The sequence below is a fragment of the Moschus berezovskii genome, chromosome 16, assembly GCF_049115385.1.
Source record: "Moschus berezovskii isolate FMDL1 chromosome 16, NW_MosBer_1.0, whole genome shotgun sequence".
In the NCBI taxonomy this organism is placed as follows: Eukaryota; Metazoa; Chordata; class Mammalia; order Artiodactyla; family Moschidae; genus Moschus; species Moschus berezovskii.
Genome location: NC_142475.1, coordinates 19,557,364 through 19,579,357, shown reverse-complemented (window position 1 = coordinate 19,579,357; position 21,994 = coordinate 19,557,364). Strand labels below are relative to the sequence as shown.

Sequence of the window (21,994 nt, the reverse complement as noted above, 5' to 3'; positions counted from 1 at the left end):
AACCTATCTTAACGTGTTCATCTTCTTGGCTTCTATATTAGTGAAAGTGTTAGTCGCTCAGTCGTGTCTGCGACTTTGCGACCCCATGGACTGTCTGTAGCCCACCAGGCTCCTCTGTCCATGGGATTCTCCAGAACAAGAACACTGGAGTGGGTAGCCATTCCCTTCTCCAAGGGATCTTACTGACCCAGGGATGTAACCTGGGTCTCCTGCATCGCGGGCAGATTCTTTACCGTCAGAGCCTCTAGGGAAGCCCTTCTCTATTAGTAGAGGTACATAACAATAGTCAACACACTGGGATTCATTAGACTATAGAGCTGTAGGGTAGTTAAAATTGTTGTGCTATAATTTTCTTAGCCTGTTATTTTGTAAATACTTCTAAACCTATTGCTGTGTGGTATCTTTGATTATTTTTAATCGAGTTTCAGCTCACAGAGATTCAGCTCTCAGATTCACAGAGATTCTTACATTTCTTCAGAAAGTTGTAGATTCCAGATTTGGGATTTTACTTTATTTTGACTTTGTAAACATTTAGTAACTAACAAATTGTAAATAGCCCTCAAACTTTCTCTTCCTCTTTTAAAACAAATACATTGTCCTACTCTAATGGGACAATTCATATATTTTTGTTTGTGGTGGTAGCTCCAACAGTTCAGACTTAAGACCTGGAAGTTAATTTTTATTTGTTAAACCTGTCTCGGTATAGACCCACAAAGACAGAGGCAGAACTTTAGATATAGAATGAAGTTCAGTGAGCACCTGCTTCACAGTTTTTAACTTGAGATGCAAGGATGCCTTAAGTACTTTATTTCTATAGATAAGTTAGTGCAGCTCAGGCCACCTGCATCAGAATCACCTGGAAAACGTTGTAAGAAATGTAAATATCTGGGTCTACGCCCCAGATATAGTGAATCAAAGTCTCTTGGGATGGGTTTGGGACTGCATTTTTAACAAGCACTTCAGATGATCCTGGTACACAGTTTTATTTTGTTCTGTTTTGGGTATGCCAAGCAGCATGTGAAACTACTCCTCCCAGGGGTCAAACGTGTTCCCTGCAGTAGAAGCACAGTCTTAAGCACATGGTACACATATTTTAAGAACACTGTCTTGAAGAGTTTATAGATGAGCTTGAAGGGGGTTTATGAATCTCCTGAAGTTTGTAGGTTTTATATGTGCAGCTGTGAATTTCTGAGAAAGGGGGTCCAAAATTTTGATAGTTTCCCCAAATTAACTATCAATACACCGATTCGATGGACATGAGTTTGAGTGAACTCCGGGAGTTAGTGATGGGCAGGGAGGCCAGGTGTGCTGTGATTCATGGGGTCGCAAAGAGTCGGACGCGACTGAGCGACTGAACTGAACTGAACTAAATCTAACTGATAGTCCCTGTTTTTGAAATGATATGCCCAGGACCATACAGCTCCAGTTTAAAACCAAGATCTAGGTTTAAAACCAAGTTCTCACTCCTGGACCAGTATTCCACCTGTTTTGTCAGATTTGGTGGGAATAGGAAAATGACAATGAAAACACCTACGAACAGTGTATCACTCTGACAGCAACCAAACATTCTACTTCACCTGAGGAGAAGGAGAGGTGAAGGCAAGCAAATGAAAGTAGTGTAATTGGAGGTGGATGGGAGTAAGGGGCTGTGTAGAATGCCAGTCTAGATCAGTGCAGAGTGAATGCTAGCTGGGGAGTCTTAACCCAGATGGCTGCCCTCACATGTCCTGGCACTCCTTGGGACCAGGTGTCCAGAATCAGGAAGCACCATTCTGAAAGACAGTGAAAAGTTGCCAAGGAATGCCTATGAGAAACTGTTTCACATTTTCCTCACTTCAGCATTTGTGCGGTTACAACAAATTAGTTGTCTCTCTACTTTCAGTCTTACCAGCTGTCCAGTCCTGTTTACCACTGCCAAATCAATCCATCAATAAACCTATGCCTCCATGTCACTTCCCTCAAATATATACTCCCCAAAGGGTCTTAATTCCCGCACCAAACTGCCCAGCTCCTTGGACTGGCAAAGCAGCTTTTTCATATTTACTACATCTTAATTCAGGCTGTCATTTCCACCTCTGAAATGGACACTATCGTTGCTACCAAAACCTAGGATTTTCTCTTTTCTAATTCAGCCTACACATGGATATTCAATTTCTCTTGCTCATGGTACCCTTGTTTTGTAATAATTCCTACTCAGAAACTTTCCATGACTCTCCATAGGAATGATTTTAAACTGTGCTCCACAATGAATGCCAGCACCTGGGGGTGGGGGCAAGTGGGAAGAGTTGAAGTCTGAGCCTCCTAGCTCCCCCAGATGTTCGAAAATCTTTAACCCAGAAAATCCCTAATGCCTTAGTCCCATTGACACCCACAATGTGGATACTTTAGGGAATTCCTCTTCATCTCATCTTGATCCTTTGCTTTAGCCACGTCAGGTCACCTCTGCCTTTGCTTTCTGTCCATTTCTGTCACTTTTAATCCCAGCTGCCTCTTTCTCCACCTGCCCTTTCTCTTTCTGTCAAGAGAAATACCTGCATTCTCTGGTCTGGGTTCACAGCTGTGCTGCTGCTTTGTATCTTCTCTCTGAATAATCATATCCATCCTCTTGGCGACTACTAACAGGATCTTCACACCATGAGAGAGAAGTGGGAGAGTGCTCTGCCTCCCATAGTGTCATATTTTCAGCTGCCTTCTTGATGTCTTGAAACTGAACCCCTTATCTTCTTTATTGATCAAATTGATTTTTAAAAAGCTTTTGTGTTTGTAACTTCTTACTGTTGTTAATGACTTGGGTTGGTGGGGGTGTTTATTCATATTAAATTCTTGTTGAACATGTAATGTGAGAAGCAAGAGTTTTTCTCTTATTTATTCAGTTATTCTCCAGGTGCTGAGCCCTTTCTGACATTAGAGAGACCACACAGTTCTTCAGAGCACACTTGGAAACATTGTGAAGTGCTTTCTGCCTTCCTTCTGGTTTTATTTTCTTCCATTGTCCCCCACATACCATAAATCCAGATTTAGAAAGTTTTCCAGTTCTTAAAAATGGCCCATGCCATCATGACTTTTCTCATATTGTTCTTTACTTCTAAAATATGAGTTCTTAGCCCACATCCACAGAGAATGCCCTGGAAAGCCTAGAATTTGGGGCTGTATCATCCTCCTGACAGTATTTTAAAATGTGTGTAGATTTTTATCATCAGGAAAATAAGCAGTATTACCATCTGTAGCCCAGTTCAAAAGTCTGTGTTTGTTAAAGCCCCTCTCTTCACATGGCGGGATCTTTCCCAACAGCCTCCTAATTCAGCTTCTTAACAATCCGCATATTACCGTGATAGAACAGGAAGAATGTATGTATTAAAAAGTGACTTTCATTTGAAAATCGTTTAAAGATAGTCGTCGTCAGCAGTTTTTGTAGATCCAGATGTTGATCAATTATCAGCATTTTCAAACTCCATTCAGGGCAAGGGTGCTTGGTGCCAAAGGGTTGCTGCTTATGATGTCATTCCCAACTGTCAGTATGGCACACATAGCGAATAGAGTGAAAGGAAAGAATTCCAGCTCTGCATTCAGACCTGTGCCCCCGGGACAAAACACACAACAAAAAGAAAAACGCAAAACCGTATCACAGTGCTGCATAGCGGTGATAGAAGCAAGTGCAGTCTACAAGAACTCAAGGAAGAACAATGTGGGCCAGATAAGTTTGAAATATTTGTTGACTGCAGATCTCAACCTTTGAAATTGGGATTTGAATAGCTCACTTTTTAAGCCTTTCCAGCAATTTTCTAATTACTTCATGAATTATAGAAGACCACCTTTCTAAGGCCAGAAACATCCCAACAGTTAATAGTAACACAATAACAATTTTAAAAGTTCGTAACACTGGAGAGTATGCAGAGTACTTTTATTTATATTAGCTCCTCTGATCCTTATAACATTCCTTTTGAACAAGTAGGGCAAATGTTAGTCTTTAATTTACAGGTGATGATGATCAGACTAAATGACTTGCCTGAAAGCATTAATAATAATATTAAGTGCTTACTGTAAGTGAACACAATTTTGTACTATAATGAATACTGTGGAGTGAAATATGGTCATTTGGTTTACTTCATGTTCTGATGTAGAGGTAGCAGTTTCCAAAACGTTGATTTTTAATCTGATCTTTACTGTCTTATCATTCACCTGTGAAACACGTCCTCCTCAACAACATACTTAATGATCTCCTTATACATGGTAATTTTAATCTGGTGTAGGGGAAGGCGAATGCATTCGGAGAAAGTTTTACTCTATTTTGTAATTTGTACCAGTTAAAAATCACTGCTTTAAGCCTTATCAGTTGGCTGGTTTTCACCAGCTTTAAATCACTTTGGTTCTTTCAACTTTATTTCTAATGAACTCATTTTTACTTTTACTTTTTCCTAAAGTCATATTTGATGATGTCCTCCTCCTGTCATTTCACTAGTTACATAAGTTGTTGTTATTGTTCAGTTGCTCAGTCGTGTCCAACACTTTGCAACCCCATGTACTGCAGCATGCAGGCTTCTGTGTCCTTCACTATCTCCAGGAGTCTGCTCAAGCTCATGTCCATTGGGTTGATGATGCCATCCAACCATCTCATCCTCTGTCGTCCTCTTCTCCTGTCCTCAATCTTTCCCAGCATCAGAGTCTTTTCAAATGAGTCAGCTCTTCGCATCAGGTGGCCAAAGTATTGGAGTTTCAGCTTCAGCATCAGTCCTTCCAATGAATATTCAGGACTGATCTTTAGAATGGACTGGTTGGATCTCCTTGCAGTCCAAGGGACTCTCAAGAGTCTTCTCCAACACCGCAGTTCAAAAGCATCAATTCTTCGGTGCTCAGCTTTCTTTATAGTCCAGCTCTCACATCCATATGGAAAAACCATAGTCTTGATGAGATGGACCTTTGCTGGCAAAGTAATGTCTCTGCTTTTTAATGTGGTGTCTAGGTTGGTCATAACTTTCCTTCCAAGGAGTAAGCGTCTTTTAATTTCATGGCTGCAATCACCATCTGCAGTGATTTTGGAGACCTAAAAAATAAAGTCAGTCACTGTTTCCCCATCTATTTGCCATGAAGTGATGGGACCAGATGCCATGATCTTAGTTTTCTGAATGTTGAGCTTTAAGCCAACTTTTTCACTCTCCTCTTTCACTTTCATCAAGAGGCTCTTTAGTTCTTCTTCACTTTCTGCCATAAAGGTGGTGTCATCTGCATATCTGAGGTTACTGATACTTCTCCCGGCAATCTTGATTCCAGAAGTTGAGTACAAGTTACAGTCTTGAGCAAAGTCCTCAATGGCGGCACAAATAAAAAACTTGACCACTTCCATTTTAGAAATTTACCTAAATATTTGTGGAATGAATATTGAGTAAATGCCAGACTGTACGCTAAGCTCTAAGGATTCCACAAGTGTAAAGCTGGTTTTTACTGTTAAGAAGCAGAGTCTAGAGGAGACTGTAGACAGAGAATTAAATTGCAGTGAGCTATATGCTATCTTAGGCATATAATCAAGGCCTTTGGTGTGCTGAGGGGAGGGGTTTGTGAGGGTACTCAGAGGAGGCTTGATTTGAGTGGTTTTGGATTATATATGGTGATATATTGTGGTCTTATGTTAAATTTTTAAAAATCTAATGTATCCAGTAATCAGAGCAAAGGATAAAGAGAGATTAACAGTCCATTCAGTTACTTGTGCATGAGTGCTAAGTTGCTTCAGTTGTGACTGTTTGCGACCCTGTGGACTGTAGTCCATAGGGTCCTCTGTCCATGGGATTCTCCAGGCAAGAATACTGGAGTGCGTGGCCATGCCCTCCTCCAGGGGATCTTCCTGATCCAGGGACTGAACCTGCCTCCTGCAGCTCCTGCATTGCAGGTGGATTTTTTACTGCTGAGCCACCGGGGAAACTGTTTACTTGACACGGTACTCTGGAAATACCACAATATATAAAAAACATATATATATATATGTATATATATGTATATGGCATTTTCCCCCTGTAGAGTGCCATCCTCTTTCCAAGCAGTATGCATTTAGGTATGTGTTTTTTTATCCCACAGAGCTTTGAGACAGTCCCAGTGAGACCATGTGCCGTACAGGAATGTTAACATGTAAATAGCAAAAACCACTTGGCACATGGGAAGGTTCAGACAAAGACTGCTAAGTTGTTGGTAAAGAGTTTTCAGATGAGTATGGTAATATTTCAGTTAATATTAGACAAGAAAACTTTAAAATTAACAAGCAGCTTATAATAGTTGCCTATTCCTGCCAACATTCTCTCAGTAAGAGGCACTGAAGGAACATTTTGTCCACAACTTTAGAAATTTGCCCCCGTGACATTTATGGGTCTAGTTTTTTATACTTATCCTCAGAGTAACAATAATGGCAATAATATTTTGAGTGATTATTATGCACCAGGCTCTGTTTAAAGCATTTTTATCATCAAAATTAATCTCTAAAGTAGGTGTTATTTTACTGATGAGGAAACTGAGACTCAGAGAAGTTAAGGAACTTCCTATAGCCACACACTTAAGCAAACACCATTGACCAGCTACCAGATCACAGTAAGGATTCGAGCTGGGGAGACTGGCTTCCAAACTGTGCTGTCTCCCAGCTAAATCTCCCAGACGTGTGTTAGATGTGAATAAAGGGGAATCTCTACATAAAAACAGGTGTTTGTACTTTATTTTTCAAAGAGGTTATCTTCAGATACCAATGAAAATGAAGCAAAGTCAGATGAAGAGCCGCTCCTAAGAAAGAGTTCTCGTCGATTTGTCATCTTTCCAATCCAGTACCCTGACATTTGGAAAATGTATAAACAGGCACAGGCATCCTTCTGGACAGCAGAAGAGGTAAGTAGCATCGCTGTCATCAGCAAACATGTTCTCTAGGGCAGTGTTCACATTTTCTATTACAGGACATTAACATTTTTGAACTTACACTGTAAGGTACCCTGGATAAGATCAGTTGTAAATGATAATGTTTGAAATTCCTGAGACCGAATACAGGGTTCTCCAATGTTTTGTGTTTAGACTTCTACCTATAAACATGTTTTCTTCTGCAAAAATGTCATCTCAATCTGCCAGATTTTTACCCCTAATATGTTTTCGAACATTTTCCTTTTTTTTTTTGCTTTTTAAATTTTTGGTTGAGCTGAATCTCGTTGCTACACACGAGCTTTCTCTAGTGCGGTGAGCCGGGGCTGCTCTTTGATGAGGTGCGCATGCTCCGATTGTGGCGGCTTCTCCTGTTGCGGAGTGAGCTCTAGGCACGTGGGCTCAGTAGTTGCGCTGCCCTGGCTTAGCTGCCCCGCAGCACGTGGGGATCTTCCCAGACCTGGGGTCGAACCCTTGTCCCCTGCATTGGCAAGCAGATTCTCATCCACTGTACCACCAGGCAAGTCCTATTTTCCGTTTTTGAACAGACTTTTGCTTTGCTGTGACCAAATAAGACTAGTTTTTGCTTCCAGTCAGTGGGAAAAAAGAATAAATAAACAAATTGCTGCTATAGCGGATGATGCTGAGAGAGCTGTCACACAAGGAATTTGCCCAGGCAATGTACTCAACTTCTGAACTGCTGGCTGGAATTCACCATGCTCCTCCCTGTCTGGCTCTGCCCTCAGCCACATCAAACCTGGCACAACTGCCCCAGAAGACAGGAAAACTGTGGAATGTTTTCTCTTAGTGTGGCAATTTCCGCCTAGGAAATGAATTGAACACAGCAAATTAGAAAATGCTCGCTGGCTTGGTAAGGACAGTTGGTCATGCAAGCAGTTGCTCCATAGTCTGCAAACAATCATTGTCTTCGTATTTGAATATGATGGATGATACCTGTATATCACTGTTCTCTGGGTGTGCGTATTTGCCTGTATACTGCACATAGATATAACTATTTGTGTAGATATATTTGGATCCTTCCATCTATTGATATTTATTGGTCTGTTTATTTACCTTTTTTTGTTGTTGTTGAGCAATTGATTCTTTATATATACTGTTAAGAATGCAGGTGCTGGAGCCAGCTGAGGTACAAATCCTGGGCCTACCATGCACTGGCTGTGCTGCTGGGGAAGTTGCTCTGGAAGCCACTCTGTATCCTCATCAGCAAACTGGGCTGATAGTACCTAGTTCACTGGGTGGTTTGTGTGGATTCATTAGAGGTGTAGAATGTTAGTTGGCATGTAGTGAAAACCAAATAAATGCAAGTTATTAGTTTATACAGAATGGAGGAGATTTATACTAGATATCAGAAGGCACCGATTTTTGAAGCTTCTGTTACACTAATTTTATCAACCCACCCATTTTTGTTATTTTATATTTGTTAACATTATTAACATCTTTGTCATATTGTAGTTAGAATGTAGAGCAAAAAAAAAAAAAGAAACAAACCAAAAACCCGATATTTTCAAATCGAGGCATAGTGGTAGGCACACCTGACTGTCCCTAACCGTGATTTTTAGAAAGCGTTTTGTTATATGCCGTTAAGAGAACAAATAGGTTACACAGGTGGCTTTTTCATTCATTATGTTAAAAAGGCACTTGTGATACTTGTGTAATTAAATTTCATCAAGAAATTTCTTGCATCTTTTAAGAAGTGTACTATGTGTTGCACTATGACTTAAAAATACTACTTTTTAAAAATTAAAATATACAGGTTGGTGTATATTTTATGCTTCCCAGGTGGCTCAGTGGTAAAGAATCCAACTGTCAATGCAGGAAATGTGGATTTGATTCCTGGGTTGGGAAGATCCCTTGGAGGAGAAAATGACAACCCACTCCAGTATTCTTGCCCGGAAAATCCCATGGACAGAGGAGCCTGGTGGGCTACAGTCCACGAGGTTGCAAAGAGTCAGACATGACTGAGCGACTTAGCACACACGCATGCATGCACATTTTTTACAGACAGCTGATAGGAAGATTTAAATACATAATTAATTGGGACGTCAAACACATTTTTAGTTCCATTTATTATTCATTTAAACAAATTATGTAAGTTACAGTTTAATCATCTTTAGATTTCATTGTTTTACCAGTGATTTACCTTTATTCTTAAATATGACTAATCATTGAAGAATTGATTCAGAAGACAAACTTCTGGTGTTGGTTATTTTTTTTTTTAAGCTACCTAGGCGGTTCTGTTAACAGTTTGCAATCAATCTTCAGATTGTGAAATTGAGAATTTATTCAAATGAATAAAGCTGGGCAAAAATATTTACCTTTTAGGAATGGAAAATAATGTAGATAAGTTTAATATTTAAGAATGAGCATATTGTGATATTAAAATTTAGTGTCAGGAGTATAATACACAAAAATCAGGAAGATGTCAATTTAACCTGAGTGAACTCTTAACATTATAGAATAGGACCTGACTTTTAGCTTGAATATTTTAAAAGATGTATGCAAATATTTCCTCTCTGCTCCTTTGTATCCCCAGCATCTAGCACAGTGTCTGTCATGTAGTTGGTGTTCAGTAAACATTTAAAACATAAAGTAATGGGAAAAGGATTTTGGAAAAGAACACAAATGATTGAAGAGATGAAACTTTAGTCTTTTTTGGAATGGTCAAAGAGATTAGGGCCTTTTAGAATAAATAAATAAAGAGCAAAAGACAATTCAGTTCAGTCGCTCTTTTGTGTCTGACTCTTTGCAACCCCATGAACTGCAGCACGCCAGGTCTCCCTGTCCATCACCAACTCCCGGAGTTTACCCAAACTCATGTCCATTGAGTCAGTGATGCCATCCAGCCATCTCATTCTCCGTCGTCCCCTTCTCTTCCCACCCCCAACCTTTCCCATTATCAGGGTCTTTTCCAGTGAGTCAACTTGTCACATGAGGTGGCCAAAGTATTGGAGTTTCAGCCTTAGTATCAGTCCTTCCAGTGAACACCCAGGATTGATCTCCGTTAGAATGGACTGGTTGGATCTCCTTGCAGTACAAGGGACTCTCAAGAGTCTTCTCCAGCACCATAGTCATTACTATTAATTCCAAGGACTAGTTCCAATAAACATTTTCCAAAATATTTCTATTCCCAGAGAAAGATGTACCTATAAATTGTTTTAAAACCCAGATTATTACCTGTCTGACATTACTTCTGGGTATAAAAGTAGATTGCTAAGCTGCTAAGTCACTTCAGTCGTGTCCGACTCTGTGCAACCCCATAGACGGAAGCCCACCAGGCTCCCCCGTCCCTGGGATTCTCCAGGCAAGAACACTGGAGTGGGTTGCCATTTCCTTCTCCAATGTGTGAAAGTAAAAAGTGAAAGTGAAGTCGCTCAGTCGTGTCCGACCCTTAGCGACCCCACGGACTACAGCCAACCAGGCTCCTCCATCCATGGGATTTTCTAGGCAATAGTACTGGAGTGGCTTGCCATTGCCTTCTCCGTAAAAGTAGATTAACTAGCAGTAAAGTAGCAACTACAACTGCTTAACAGGTGCCTAGTTATCTGTCTAACACAATGGTAAACATTGTATAAAATGTTAAAGCCCTGGCTGCTGAAAATCATTAGTATATTCCCCTCAGTTCCTTCCTGACCAGTTTCTACTTTCTCTTTCCATTTTGCCCCTTTCTTCATTTCTTCCAGACTGCAGATTTTCTCCCAACTTTATTGGTATAATTGACTATAACATTGTGTAATTATAAAGTATACACCATATTGCTTTAATACACTTATGTATTGCAAAATGATTACCACCATAGTGTTAGCTAACACCTGTATCCCATCACATTGTTACCATTTCTTTTTTGTGGTGAGAATAGATTAGGTTAATGTTTTGAAAGGACATCCTGGCCAGCTTCTCAATTAGCTAAAAGATAGAATTCTTCATAATGTTTTGATTTTGTTGTGTTCCTTTGTAACTGTCTTAGTTTGAGCTGATATGATATAATAATATCATAGAGTGGGTGGCTTGCAAACAGCAGAAATTTATTTCTCACAGTTCTGGAGGCTGGAGATTCTAAGATCAAGGTGCCTACAGTTTTTATATCTAATGAGGGCTTGCTGCCTGGTTCGTAGACAGCTGTCTTCTTACTACGTCCACACATGGCAGAAGGGGCAGAGGAGTTCTCTGAGGTCTCTTGTATAAGGGCACTAATCCCATTCATGAGGGTGATCTAATCACTTCCCAGGGTTTCCTGGTGGTTCAGCATAAAAGAATCTTGTTTGCCAATGCAGAAGATGTGGGTTCAATCCCTGGGTCAGGAAGATCCCCTGGAGAACAAAATGGCAACCCACTCCAATATTCTTGCCTGGAAAATACCATGGACAGAGAAGCTTGGTGGGCTACAGTCCATGGGGTCACAAAGAATTGGACATGACTTAGTGACTACACAACAACAACAAATCACTTCCTAAAGGCTCCACCTCCAGATATCATCCATTGAGGATTAAGTTTCAATATGGATTTTGAGGGGGCACAAATAGTCTATAGCGAGAATGAGAACTTTTTTCATTTTTCACATTTTACTGCAAAGATGTCCCACTTAACGTTGAGACAGAAGTCAGTTTTCTATACTTTGAGAAGAATTTAAGTTAAATTTTTTAAAAATCTTTTTATTTCAGGTTGATTTATCAAAGGATCTGCCTCACTGGAACAAGCTTAAATCGGAAGAGAAGTATTTTATCTCTCACATCTTAGCCTTTTTTGCAGCCAGTGATGGAATTGTGAATGAAAATTTGGTGAGATTTTTGTTTCTACTTTTGTTCTCATTCAGCAGTTAAATGACAGTGATGGCAGTAAAATAGTCACATTGAACCTGAAAAATGTCTAAGAAATGAACTAGATGAAGCTTGACTCTTGAAAAATTTTTTTCTGATGAAGTGTCAAAGGCAAGTTTTCATTTGTATTTGACCCCACCCCCCACAAATATCATGAAACTAAGCATATTGTACCAATAAAGACTACTTACAAGGCATAAGCATGAGTTTGTGTTTACTCTTAGATAGTAATCCTGATAAAGAATCTGCACCTTAATAACCTTTCCAGAGCTCTTTAATAGAACACTGGGTCTGGCTCCCCACTGTATTATGGTTGGTTAGAAGGCATGCTTTCTTACTAAAAAGAATGGGAAGATGCAAACTTTGGTTATCAACTGGTAGGGGCTTCAGTAGATCTACTTAAGGTCAATTCTACAAAGCAAAATAATTGTTTTTGGTAGATGTTCTAAAATTTATTTGCCTTTATAGGTAGTATTTCCAACTAACAGGTCAATTTATTTAATTGCTTAAAAATACAGTATGCAAGTAATTGTGGAGGGTTGATGGATTAAACAGTACTACTTAGAATAATTCATAAGGTCTTTCTGACTTGTTTGTGGCATCACAGGTGATTCTTAGGTGATAATTCTAATGTTCAGATTCTGATTTGCAGCGTTTAATGATAGCCCGTAGAATCGGACATATTTATTTTCTTTGTTTTTTTAGGTGGAGCGCTTTAGTCAGGAAGTACAGGTTCCAGAGGCTCGCTGTTTCTATGGCTTTCAAATTCTCATCGAGAATGTTCACTCAGAGATGTACAGTTTGCTAATAGACACTTACATCAGAGATCCCAAGAAAAGGTATTGCTACTGAGATTTTATTTACAAAGCTCTATCACTTGGTTATGTTAATATTAGGAAAAGATTATTCAAATATGGAAGTTTAGGAATACACTATTTTCTATTACTCAGTAATGTGTTGGGTTAAAAAAATACTTGCATAGGACCAATAAATCTTCGGAAATTATAACTTAAAAAACTGTTCATCAGTACATCCTGTTTAGAAATTAAATATTCTAATTTAGTCAATTTTGTATCAGACCAGATTCAAACTACTAATTTGAGTTTTATTTTGACTTCTATAGTTTATGGACTTGGAAAATCCAGATTCTATGCATACCATAAATTGCATAGAATCAAATATAGTATGATTAAAAGCAAGTGAATTGGGAATTTCCTGGTGGTCCAGTGGTTAAGACTTGGAACTTTCATTGCCATGGGCTCAGGTTTTAATCCCTGGGTTGGGGAACTAAGATCCTACAAGTCTCGTGGTACAGCCAAAAATGAAAACAAACAAACAAAAAAATCCAAGTGAATAACTTTGCCATTAATTCTTCTGTTTTTACAGAGAATTTTTATTTAATGCAATTGAAACAATGCCATATGTTAAGAAAAAAGCAGATTGGGCCTTGCGATGGATAGCAGATAGAAAATCTACTTTTGGTATGTAACTTTATATTTGATCAAATTTGCTTAGGTTATACAATACTATTTTACATGGTGTAATATCACTATTCCTAAGAATTAATTGGAAACTGGTGAAAAAATAATCTAAATCTGTTATATATATTCTGTTTATTAAATTAAAAGTTGAAAGGTTAAAAGGTCAGTGCCTAATTTCAGGTAAAGATGAATATCTGGGACAACCCAGAGGGATAGTGTGGGGAGGGAGGCAGGAGGGACACATGTATACCTGTGGCCAATTCATGTGGATATATGGCAAAAACCATCACAATATTGTAAAGTAATTATTCTCCAATTAAAATAAATAGATTAATTAAAAAAAAGAAGAATCAAAGAATCAGTCACATAGACTCGGACAAGAATATTAGAGCAAGACTATATGCTTTGAGTAATGTTTACTTTTTCCCTGAAATAAAGCAAGTCAGAGTCCTAATATTTTTCAGGGAACAAATATATAGATTAGTGCACTCAATTAAGGCAAGAACAGTTTGCAATAACAGGCTTATTTTTCAAATAAGTTAAATGTAGACACCCTGTAGGATGAATTGAGATCCAATAACATTTTTTTAAGGAAACTATTGTTTATTTGTATATGTATATGAAACAATAAATTGTATATGAAACAATTGTCTCATATACAGAGAAAATAAATATTTATTACATTTAATTAAAATATTCAGATATTTAATATAAGTAGCCTTAAGTACCTTTCTTATTCTTATCTATTTCACAATTGATTGTCTTTACTTTCTGGTTTTACTAAGTATGTGCAGAAGGAGGTCTCAAAATTTTCAGTTTATACTCCTTTGCACTCTTAAAAATTATTGAGGACTCCAAAGTGCTTTTATTTATATGGTTGTATTTATTGACATTTACATATTAGAAATTAAAACGAATAAACTTTCAAAATATTTACTAATTAATGCATATTAATAGTAACAACCCATTATATTTTAAAATAAATAATGTATATTTATGCTTAGAAACACTGGATTTTAAAAAAATCAGTGAGAATAACCTAGTTTTTTATTTTTGCAAATCTTTTAAATATCTGCTTTATAGGAGGATGGCTGGATAATATCTGCTTCTGCATTCAATTTGTTGCAGACTGTTGTTTTGGTCGAAGTATATGAAGAAAATCTAGCCTCCTTCAGATATGTAGTTATAAAAGGGAGGAGTATTTTACCAGGTTTTTCAGATTGTTGTGATATGTCATGTAGCCTCTGGAAAACACCACTCTATATTAATGAGAGAATGATAGTAATAATGATAAATAATGCCTTAGTATCACTATGAAAATTGTTTTCACCTCATAGACCTCCTGGTCTGTGGACCTCCAGGGGTTCCTGGATAACACATTGAGAACCAGTGATCCAGTGTAAGATGTGGAGAAGTACGTAGTATATCGGGGAAGAAACGCACACGTGGCATTGCCTTCAGCTCATTCTGATAATGAGAAAAGTAGTGGTCTTCAATGTGCATAAAAATCATCTGGAGAATTTTGGAAAAATTCTGCAGATTCCTGGTTCTCAGCAGAGAGTGATCTGCATTTTATACCCAGCTAATTATCTCAGAATTGAGTGAGAGGCACGTGGTGAGAAACTAGCTTTAGAGGAAAACAGAGGGAAATGCAAGTGTTCAACATGCAGTGACAAGGTTAGTGTGCATAGGGAATGATGGGAAATGGTGGTGCGCCTCGCAGGAAGCGTGTTTCCATGACACTCCCAGAGAGGTGACCTAGAAAGAGAGAAAATACAGGAGGGCAGCAGGCATCCTATGGCAACCTGCTTAGTTTTTTAAAAAGTGACGCATACTGCTTACTTTACAAATGTCTTTAAAGAACTTTACAACATTAAATATACAGATTTAACTTTAATATATGTAATGAAATTACATTTCAAACGTCAAAAAAAGTATGAGTTACACAATCTTAATGCATTGCTTCATAGAGGTTAGCTGTATATTAACAATACATACTACTTCCCTATCTCTAAGACAAATCATGATGCCTTTGCAATTCATTATAGGTTTTATAAGAAGCATTTTGAAAGTCTCTTTGTGGTTCGCATCTATTCTTGAAAATTTGTAAAAAAAGAAAATTCGTAACATTTACCCCTTATCATCCTATAATCCTCTCAAAAAAGAATAGCCTTCTATAATTATTTCTGTTATGATTTTCATTCTGTAGCATTCATGTGTGGAGAAGGAAATGGCAACCCACTCCAGTGTTCTTGCCTGGAGAATCCCAGGGACAGGGGAGCCTGGTGGGCTGCCGTCTATGGGGTCGCGCAGAGTTGGACACGACTGAAGTGACTTAGCAGCAGCAGCAGCATTCATGTGAATGCATAGAATAGTTAAAATGACAATGTTCCTCTTAGTCACAGATGTATAAAATTATAGTCTTGTTCCCTTACAGATAAATGTTCATGTGACATCACATTTATGTTGATTAAAAATGTCTCAATTTTAATGATCCATTCTTATTAACAGTAAGATGAAAATACAGTAATCTATGTAAATAAATGATAAAGCTCCATCTTAAAACAAGCAGCTCACTAGTCTAAAGAGCTATTTTTGTTTTCAAAGGGGTCAACAGAGCATAGTATGCAAACACACATGTATATACATACTGCATTCAAAAACATGTACCTGCACCCATACCCATAGGCATGTGTAGCACAGATAAATCACCTTTTTTTTTTTGAGTGTGGAAGGCTCTCCAGATTTCAAGACCTGCAGGAGTCCAGTGTTGGACATAGCACCTGAAGCAGTGGTGCTTTTCTGCTCTAGTAGGTTGAAGTAGCAAATTTCCTCCACTGAAGACTTGGCTGTCTTGTTGATTTTAAATCAACTACCTTGTTGATTTTATTTCTTGGCAAAACAGTTATGATATAGTTGTTAAAAAAATATATATGTATATATATATTATACATAGGTAATATACCTATATATTATACACAGGTAAGCTTGAACATGTGTGCAGTATATATTAATATTTCAGAAAGTGAAGCTATTTTTTTCTCCCCTAGGGGAAAGGGTGGTGGCCTTTGCTGCTGTAGAAGGAATTTTCTTCTCGGGATCTTTTGCTGCTATATTCTGGCTAAAGAAAAGAGGACTCATGCCTGGACTCACTTTTTCCAATGAGCTCATCAGCAGAGATGAAGTAAGGAGTGAAGTGTTCTAGTTCTATTTGTGTTCCTAACTGGTGTTCATTTAGTTTTTGCTTATGGTGACACAAATATCCTGGTAATTAAAATAAGCAGTCATTTCTTCCTTGGATTTGAGTCTGTGTTTTCCTCCTAGGTCTCTAAGCGTTCCTCCTCAACCTCTGTGCATCTTTATGCGTCAAAGTACTCCTGAGTTCCCAACTCCTGGTTGATCTTACATATTCCCATGGAATCAGCTGCCACTTAGGTGCTTATAAAAACTAAAACTTTATCTTTAGCCCGGTTATTCTTTCCTGAGCTCCAAAACCCATATATTCAAGTGCATGTTTAGATATTTTCTCCTGGAAGGCTCCACAGATATCTCAAGCCTAGTACTTCAGGAAATCAAACTCATCATTTTCCCCCAAATTATGTTCTTCCTGTTTTCTCTATGTCATTGAGCAAAGCTATCTTCTATCCAGTCATCCAAATTTGAAATCTGGGAGTCATTTTAGATTGCTTCTTTGTTTTTTTAGCCACATTCAGGCAGAAAACTAAATCTTGTCTCTCTCTGTCTGCAACACTCTTTCCATCTTTACTATCCCCCTTTTTTTCCAGCTCTTGATTACCTTCTCACAAGTTGCCACTTAAAACCTTCCTGACCCAGTTAAGGAAAGCTGACCACTTTCTTCTGCACCTTTGAAAGCTGAACTTGTCCCTATTTTAGGTTCCATAACATTTATTGTACTTGTCTCTCTAAGCTGCTCAAGTACAGAAACCTTGTCGTTGATCTTCTTTTCTCAGGGTTTAGACTGTTACAGCCATTCTGCTCACATTGATTGTCTTATCCTGGCTTCTTAGCTTATTTCCATATTGACCTTGTCAAGTTATATAATTTCTCTGAGCCTCAGTTTCTTCAACTATACATCTTAACAGGGTTTTGTTAAAATGCAATGAAATAGTATATAGGAAAGTACTTTCCAAGTGCCACAAAATGCTTTGTGTAATTACATTTTGTTGTTTCATGTCTTTAAATTTCTAGCAATTTTAATTAATGTCATGTATGATTATTACATAAACTGAACTGATGATTATTACAGAGAATTAAAAAAATAAAATCATTGAGTCTCAAAACACCTTTCATATTGTATTGATATTTCCTTCTAGACTATTTTGTGCATTTCTACATTTCAGTTCAGTTGCTCAGTCATGTCCGACTCTTTGTGACCCCATGAATTGTAGCACGCCAGGCCTCCCTGTCCATCACCAACTCCCGGAGTTCATCCAAACTCATGTCCATCGAGTCAGTGATGCCATCCAGCCATCTCATTCTCTGTCGTCCCCTTCTCCTCCCACCCCCAATCCCTCCCAGCATCAGGGTCTTTTCCAATGAGTCAACTCTTCGCATGAGGTGGCCAAAGTATTGGAGTTTCAGCCTCAGCATCAGTCCTTCCAATGAACACCCAGGACTGATCTCCTTTAGGATGGACTGGTTGGATCTCCTTGCAGTCCGAGGGATTCTCAAGAGTCTTCTCCAACACCACAGTTCAAAAGCATCAGCTCTCAGCTTTCTTCACAGTCCAGCTCTCACATCCATACATGACCATGGGAAAAACCATAGCCTTGACTAGACGGACCTTTGTTGGCAAAGTAATGTCTCTGCTTTTTAATATGCTATCTAGGTTGGTCATAAATTTTCTCCATTTCAGTTCAGTTCAGTCACTCAGTCGTGTCTGACTCTTTGGGACCCCATGAATCACAGCACGCCAGGCCTCCCTGTCCATCACCAACTTCCGGAGTTGGTTTCTACATTTAAACCTATGTAAATATATACAGATAGCATATTTCTACAATTTGAGATATTCTGTCTTTTTCATATTTTTTATAAGTTAAGATAATCTTTTTTCACTTAGCAGTTTATTGTGAACATTTTTCTGTGACATTAAGCAATTTTTGGAAACAATTTGTTAGATATTACTTATCTTAATGAGGGGTTCCCAGGTGGCCCAGTGATAAAGAATCTGCCTGCAAATGCAGGAGACACAGGAGACTTGGTTTAATCCCTGAGTCAGGAAGATCCTCTGGAGTATGAAATGGCAACCAGATCCAGTATCCTTACCTGGAAAATTCCATGGACAGAGGAGCCTGGTGGACTACAGTCCATAGAGTTGCAGAGTCAGATACTACTGAGAAACTGAGCACACGCACTCACACACATACCCTAATGAGTGCATGTGTCATTAGACTTTTCTATAATTAGCAGTTTAGATTGTTTCTTGGTTTTTAATTTGTTTATTTGTTTTGCCATAAGGTACATTCCCTAGAAATAAAATTACTAGAGTATAAGTAGATGATTGCTTCTTGGCAGGAAAGCTATGACAAACCTAGATAGTGTGTTAAAAAGCAAAGATATAAATTTGCCAACAAAGGTCCATAGAGTCAAGCTATGAGACTTCCAGTAGTCATGTATGATTGTGAGAACTGGACCATAAAAAAGGCTGAGTGCCAAAGAATTTATGTTTTCAAACTGCGGTGCTGGAGAAGACTCTTGAGAGTTCCTTGGACAGCAAGATCAAACCAGTCCATCCTAAAGGAAGTCAACTCTGAATACTCTTTGGAAGGACTGATGCTGAAGCTGAAGCTCCAATACTTGGGCCAACTGATGCAAAGAGCTGACTCATTGGAAAAGACCCTGATGCTGGGAAAGATTGAAGTTAGAAGGAGAAGAGGGCGACAGAGGCTGAGATGGCTGGATGGTATCACCAATACAATAGACATGAATTTGGGCAAACTCCAGGAGATGGTGAGGGACAGGGAGGCATGGTGTGCTGCAGTCCATGGGATTGCAGAGAGTCAGACATGACTAGGCGACTGAACAATAACATTTTAAAGGCCATCATACTTACTTGTAGATTTCTTTCCAGAAATACAATAACAATTTGTAGCACCACCTAACAATATATGAGCATGTCTTTTCTACCACAATTGGGAAGTTTTTCCAATTCTCCTTAAGTAATCCTTACTTCTCCGTTGACTTCTGATATCTTCTTTATTATATATTAAGGATTCAAGTATACTAAAACCTGTTTCAGGGCCTTTTATTTAACCTGTGTGACAAATTTCATGCTGTGACAAACTATTTTCATTATTATAGTCTTTTATGTTTTGATAATTAGTAGGCTAAATCTCATAACTTTTCTTTTAAAGTATTCCTAAAAGATTCTACTCATTTAGTCTTGCAGATTAATGTTTTAACTTAAAAACAGTCCCACTGGGATTTTGATTGGAGTCGCTTTAAACCTCAGAATAAGTTTTATTCTCATTGATTTAACAATTACAAGTGCTTTCCTTTTTCATACTCATCTCTGTAATTGGAGCTAGCTATTGGTTCGAATCGATATTTACATTATCACCTTTCAGCAGTATATCTGAAATTCTGCCTTTGGTAATTTGAAATATCCTCTTGAGTCAAGTGGGAGAGGTATGTTTTACTAGTAAATTTTCTAAGATTACTTATTTAAAGAGGCTTTTTCTTGGTTTTTAATGATTTCTTCTGGGAATGACAATTTAGGAAAATAATCCTTGGAATACAGCCTTTGAGTCTCATCTATCAATCGTCTTTGGTTTTTTGTTGATTCTTTTAGAAAAAGGTAAACAGCTCTGATGTTTAATCCTCTAAAGCACATATTCCTTCCTTCCTCTCCTCCCTTGTTGGCTTACAAAATTATTTCTTTTTCTGTGTAGTTTAGAAATGTTAATTGACTCTGCCTTGTTGTCAATATCTAATTGTTAATTTTGCTTAGAACTCCATCATCCTTCTATGTCTCTGACCTCCTTCTCTTTTTTGTTTTGACTTTTTGAAAATTTTTTCAGTTGTTTTCAGCTTTATACCATCTATTCTGTGTTTTGAAATTCCAGTTATTGTAGGTTGAGTCTCCTTGCACTGTTTTCCAATTATTTAAGATTCTATTACGTTTCATGTATTCTCACAACAATTCTATTCTCAAGGTATTTCACAAATTTGTTTACTTCTGTCTTTGAGTTTTCTGCAATGTCATTTCTGCTTTACACAGCTTCAGATGGTATCCTTAATTCTTCATTTTCCATTTTCCTTGCACTGAATTTATTTTTATCTTGAACCATTCTTGTTTAATGTAACTGTTGTGTTTTTGAAATCTGAGTTGTACTTTTTCTTTAAATACGTAATTGTTTTTCAATCTGTCTTAATTTTTAAAAAGTTAAAAATGAATGAATTTTATTTTTGCTTCTTCTTACTTTGTTTTCCTTTCCAAAATGCTTTTGATTGAAGATTTGTTGGTTCTGTTGTTCGTTAATTCTTCTTTCATGTTAATTAACTGAGATTTGCTGGCCTTGAAAATTTTTCATTATAGGTTATTATGATTGGCATTTTAATGAGATTTGGAGAAAAGATCCTGGCCCTATTAATCCTTCTTCCATCTTCCAGAAGTTCAGTGTTGCATTCCTAGCTTATATAAAGCCTGATATATCACTGTGTGAAAATAACTGATAAAATGTTCTTTGACAGTGGTATTTATTTTTCTGTTTTAGGGGCTTCACTGCGACTTTGCTTGCCTGATGTTTCAATACTTAGTAAATAAGCCTTCAGAAGAAAGAGTTAGGGAGATCATTGTTAATGCTGTTGAAATTGAGCAGGTAAGCAGGGACACTTATATAAGTAGCACATCTCTCTTTGATGTTTGACTGCATTAGATTGACTCATATGAAACTGCCATTTTGTCGGTCAAAATAGATATCAGAAATATTATGTGGTCAACCCGGCAGTACCAATAGAGGATGTATTGCAATTATTACGTTGTTAAAATTTGGCTAATAAGCCAGTCTTTATTATATATTAAGATTTTATGTATACTAAAATTTGTTTCAGGACTATTTTTTAATTTCACTTATATATAAAATTTCGCGCCATACCAAACTAGTCTAATTATCTTAGCTTTAGATTTTTCGATTTTTAGCTACTAGAGGGCAGTGATGGTTTCTCATTTTGTATTTTTTTTTTAACTTTTTATTTTAAATTGGAGCATAGCTGCTTAATAACAACATGTTAGCTTCAGGTACACAGCAAAGTGACTCAGCCATACATGTACATGTATCCATTCTCCCCTATAACTCCCCTCTCATCCAGGCTGCACGTAACACTGAACAGAGTTCCCTTTCCTATAGAGTAGGTCCTTGTTGGTTGTATTCTTAAAAAACTAGCAGGGTATCTAGCTTTAAGCATTCATCCTATGTTCATAGAATGAAGAAATAAATGAATTAGTGAATAGTAAAATGTGATTTATGGGCATGTAAGGTGGGGGCGGGAGGAGACGGGGACGACAGAGAGTGAGATGGCTGGATGGCACCACCGACTCTGTGGACATGAGTTTGAGTGAACTCCGGGAGTTGGTGAGGGACAGGGAGGCCTGGCGTGCTGTGATTCATGGGGTCGCAGAGAGTCGGACACGACTGAGCGACTGAACTGAAATGAACTGAACTGAAAGTTCTCTAACTAGAAAGACATGGATGCTTCACTTAGAATGTACTTTTATCATTTGCAAGAGCTAGTTGAAAAATAAGTAAGTTTTTAAACTTAAAAAAAGTAGTTTTC

At 37.9% G+C, this 21,994-nt stretch overlaps 1 protein-coding gene across 2 annotated transcripts in view; it reads left to right on the top strand.

The window, feature by feature from the left end:
• Window positions 1-21,994, top strand: part of RRM2B (ribonucleotide reductase regulatory TP53 inducible subunit M2B) — a 32,609-nt gene that overhangs the window by 903 nt on the left and 9,712 nt on the right. For both annotated transcript variants that reach the window (XM_088844705.1, XM_055432417.2), the window contains exons 2-7: window positions 6,703-6,858; window positions 11,562-11,678; window positions 12,423-12,556; window positions 13,104-13,198; window positions 16,249-16,382; window positions 20,935-21,039. In XM_088844705.1, the coding sequence (XP_088700831.1) occupies window positions 6,703-6,858; window positions 11,562-11,678; window positions 12,423-12,556; window positions 13,104-13,198; window positions 16,249-16,382; window positions 20,935-21,039 (741 nt within the window). The remainder of the gene's footprint in view (window positions 1-6,702; window positions 6,859-11,561; window positions 11,679-12,422; window positions 12,557-13,103; window positions 13,199-16,248; window positions 16,383-20,934; window positions 21,040-21,994) is intronic.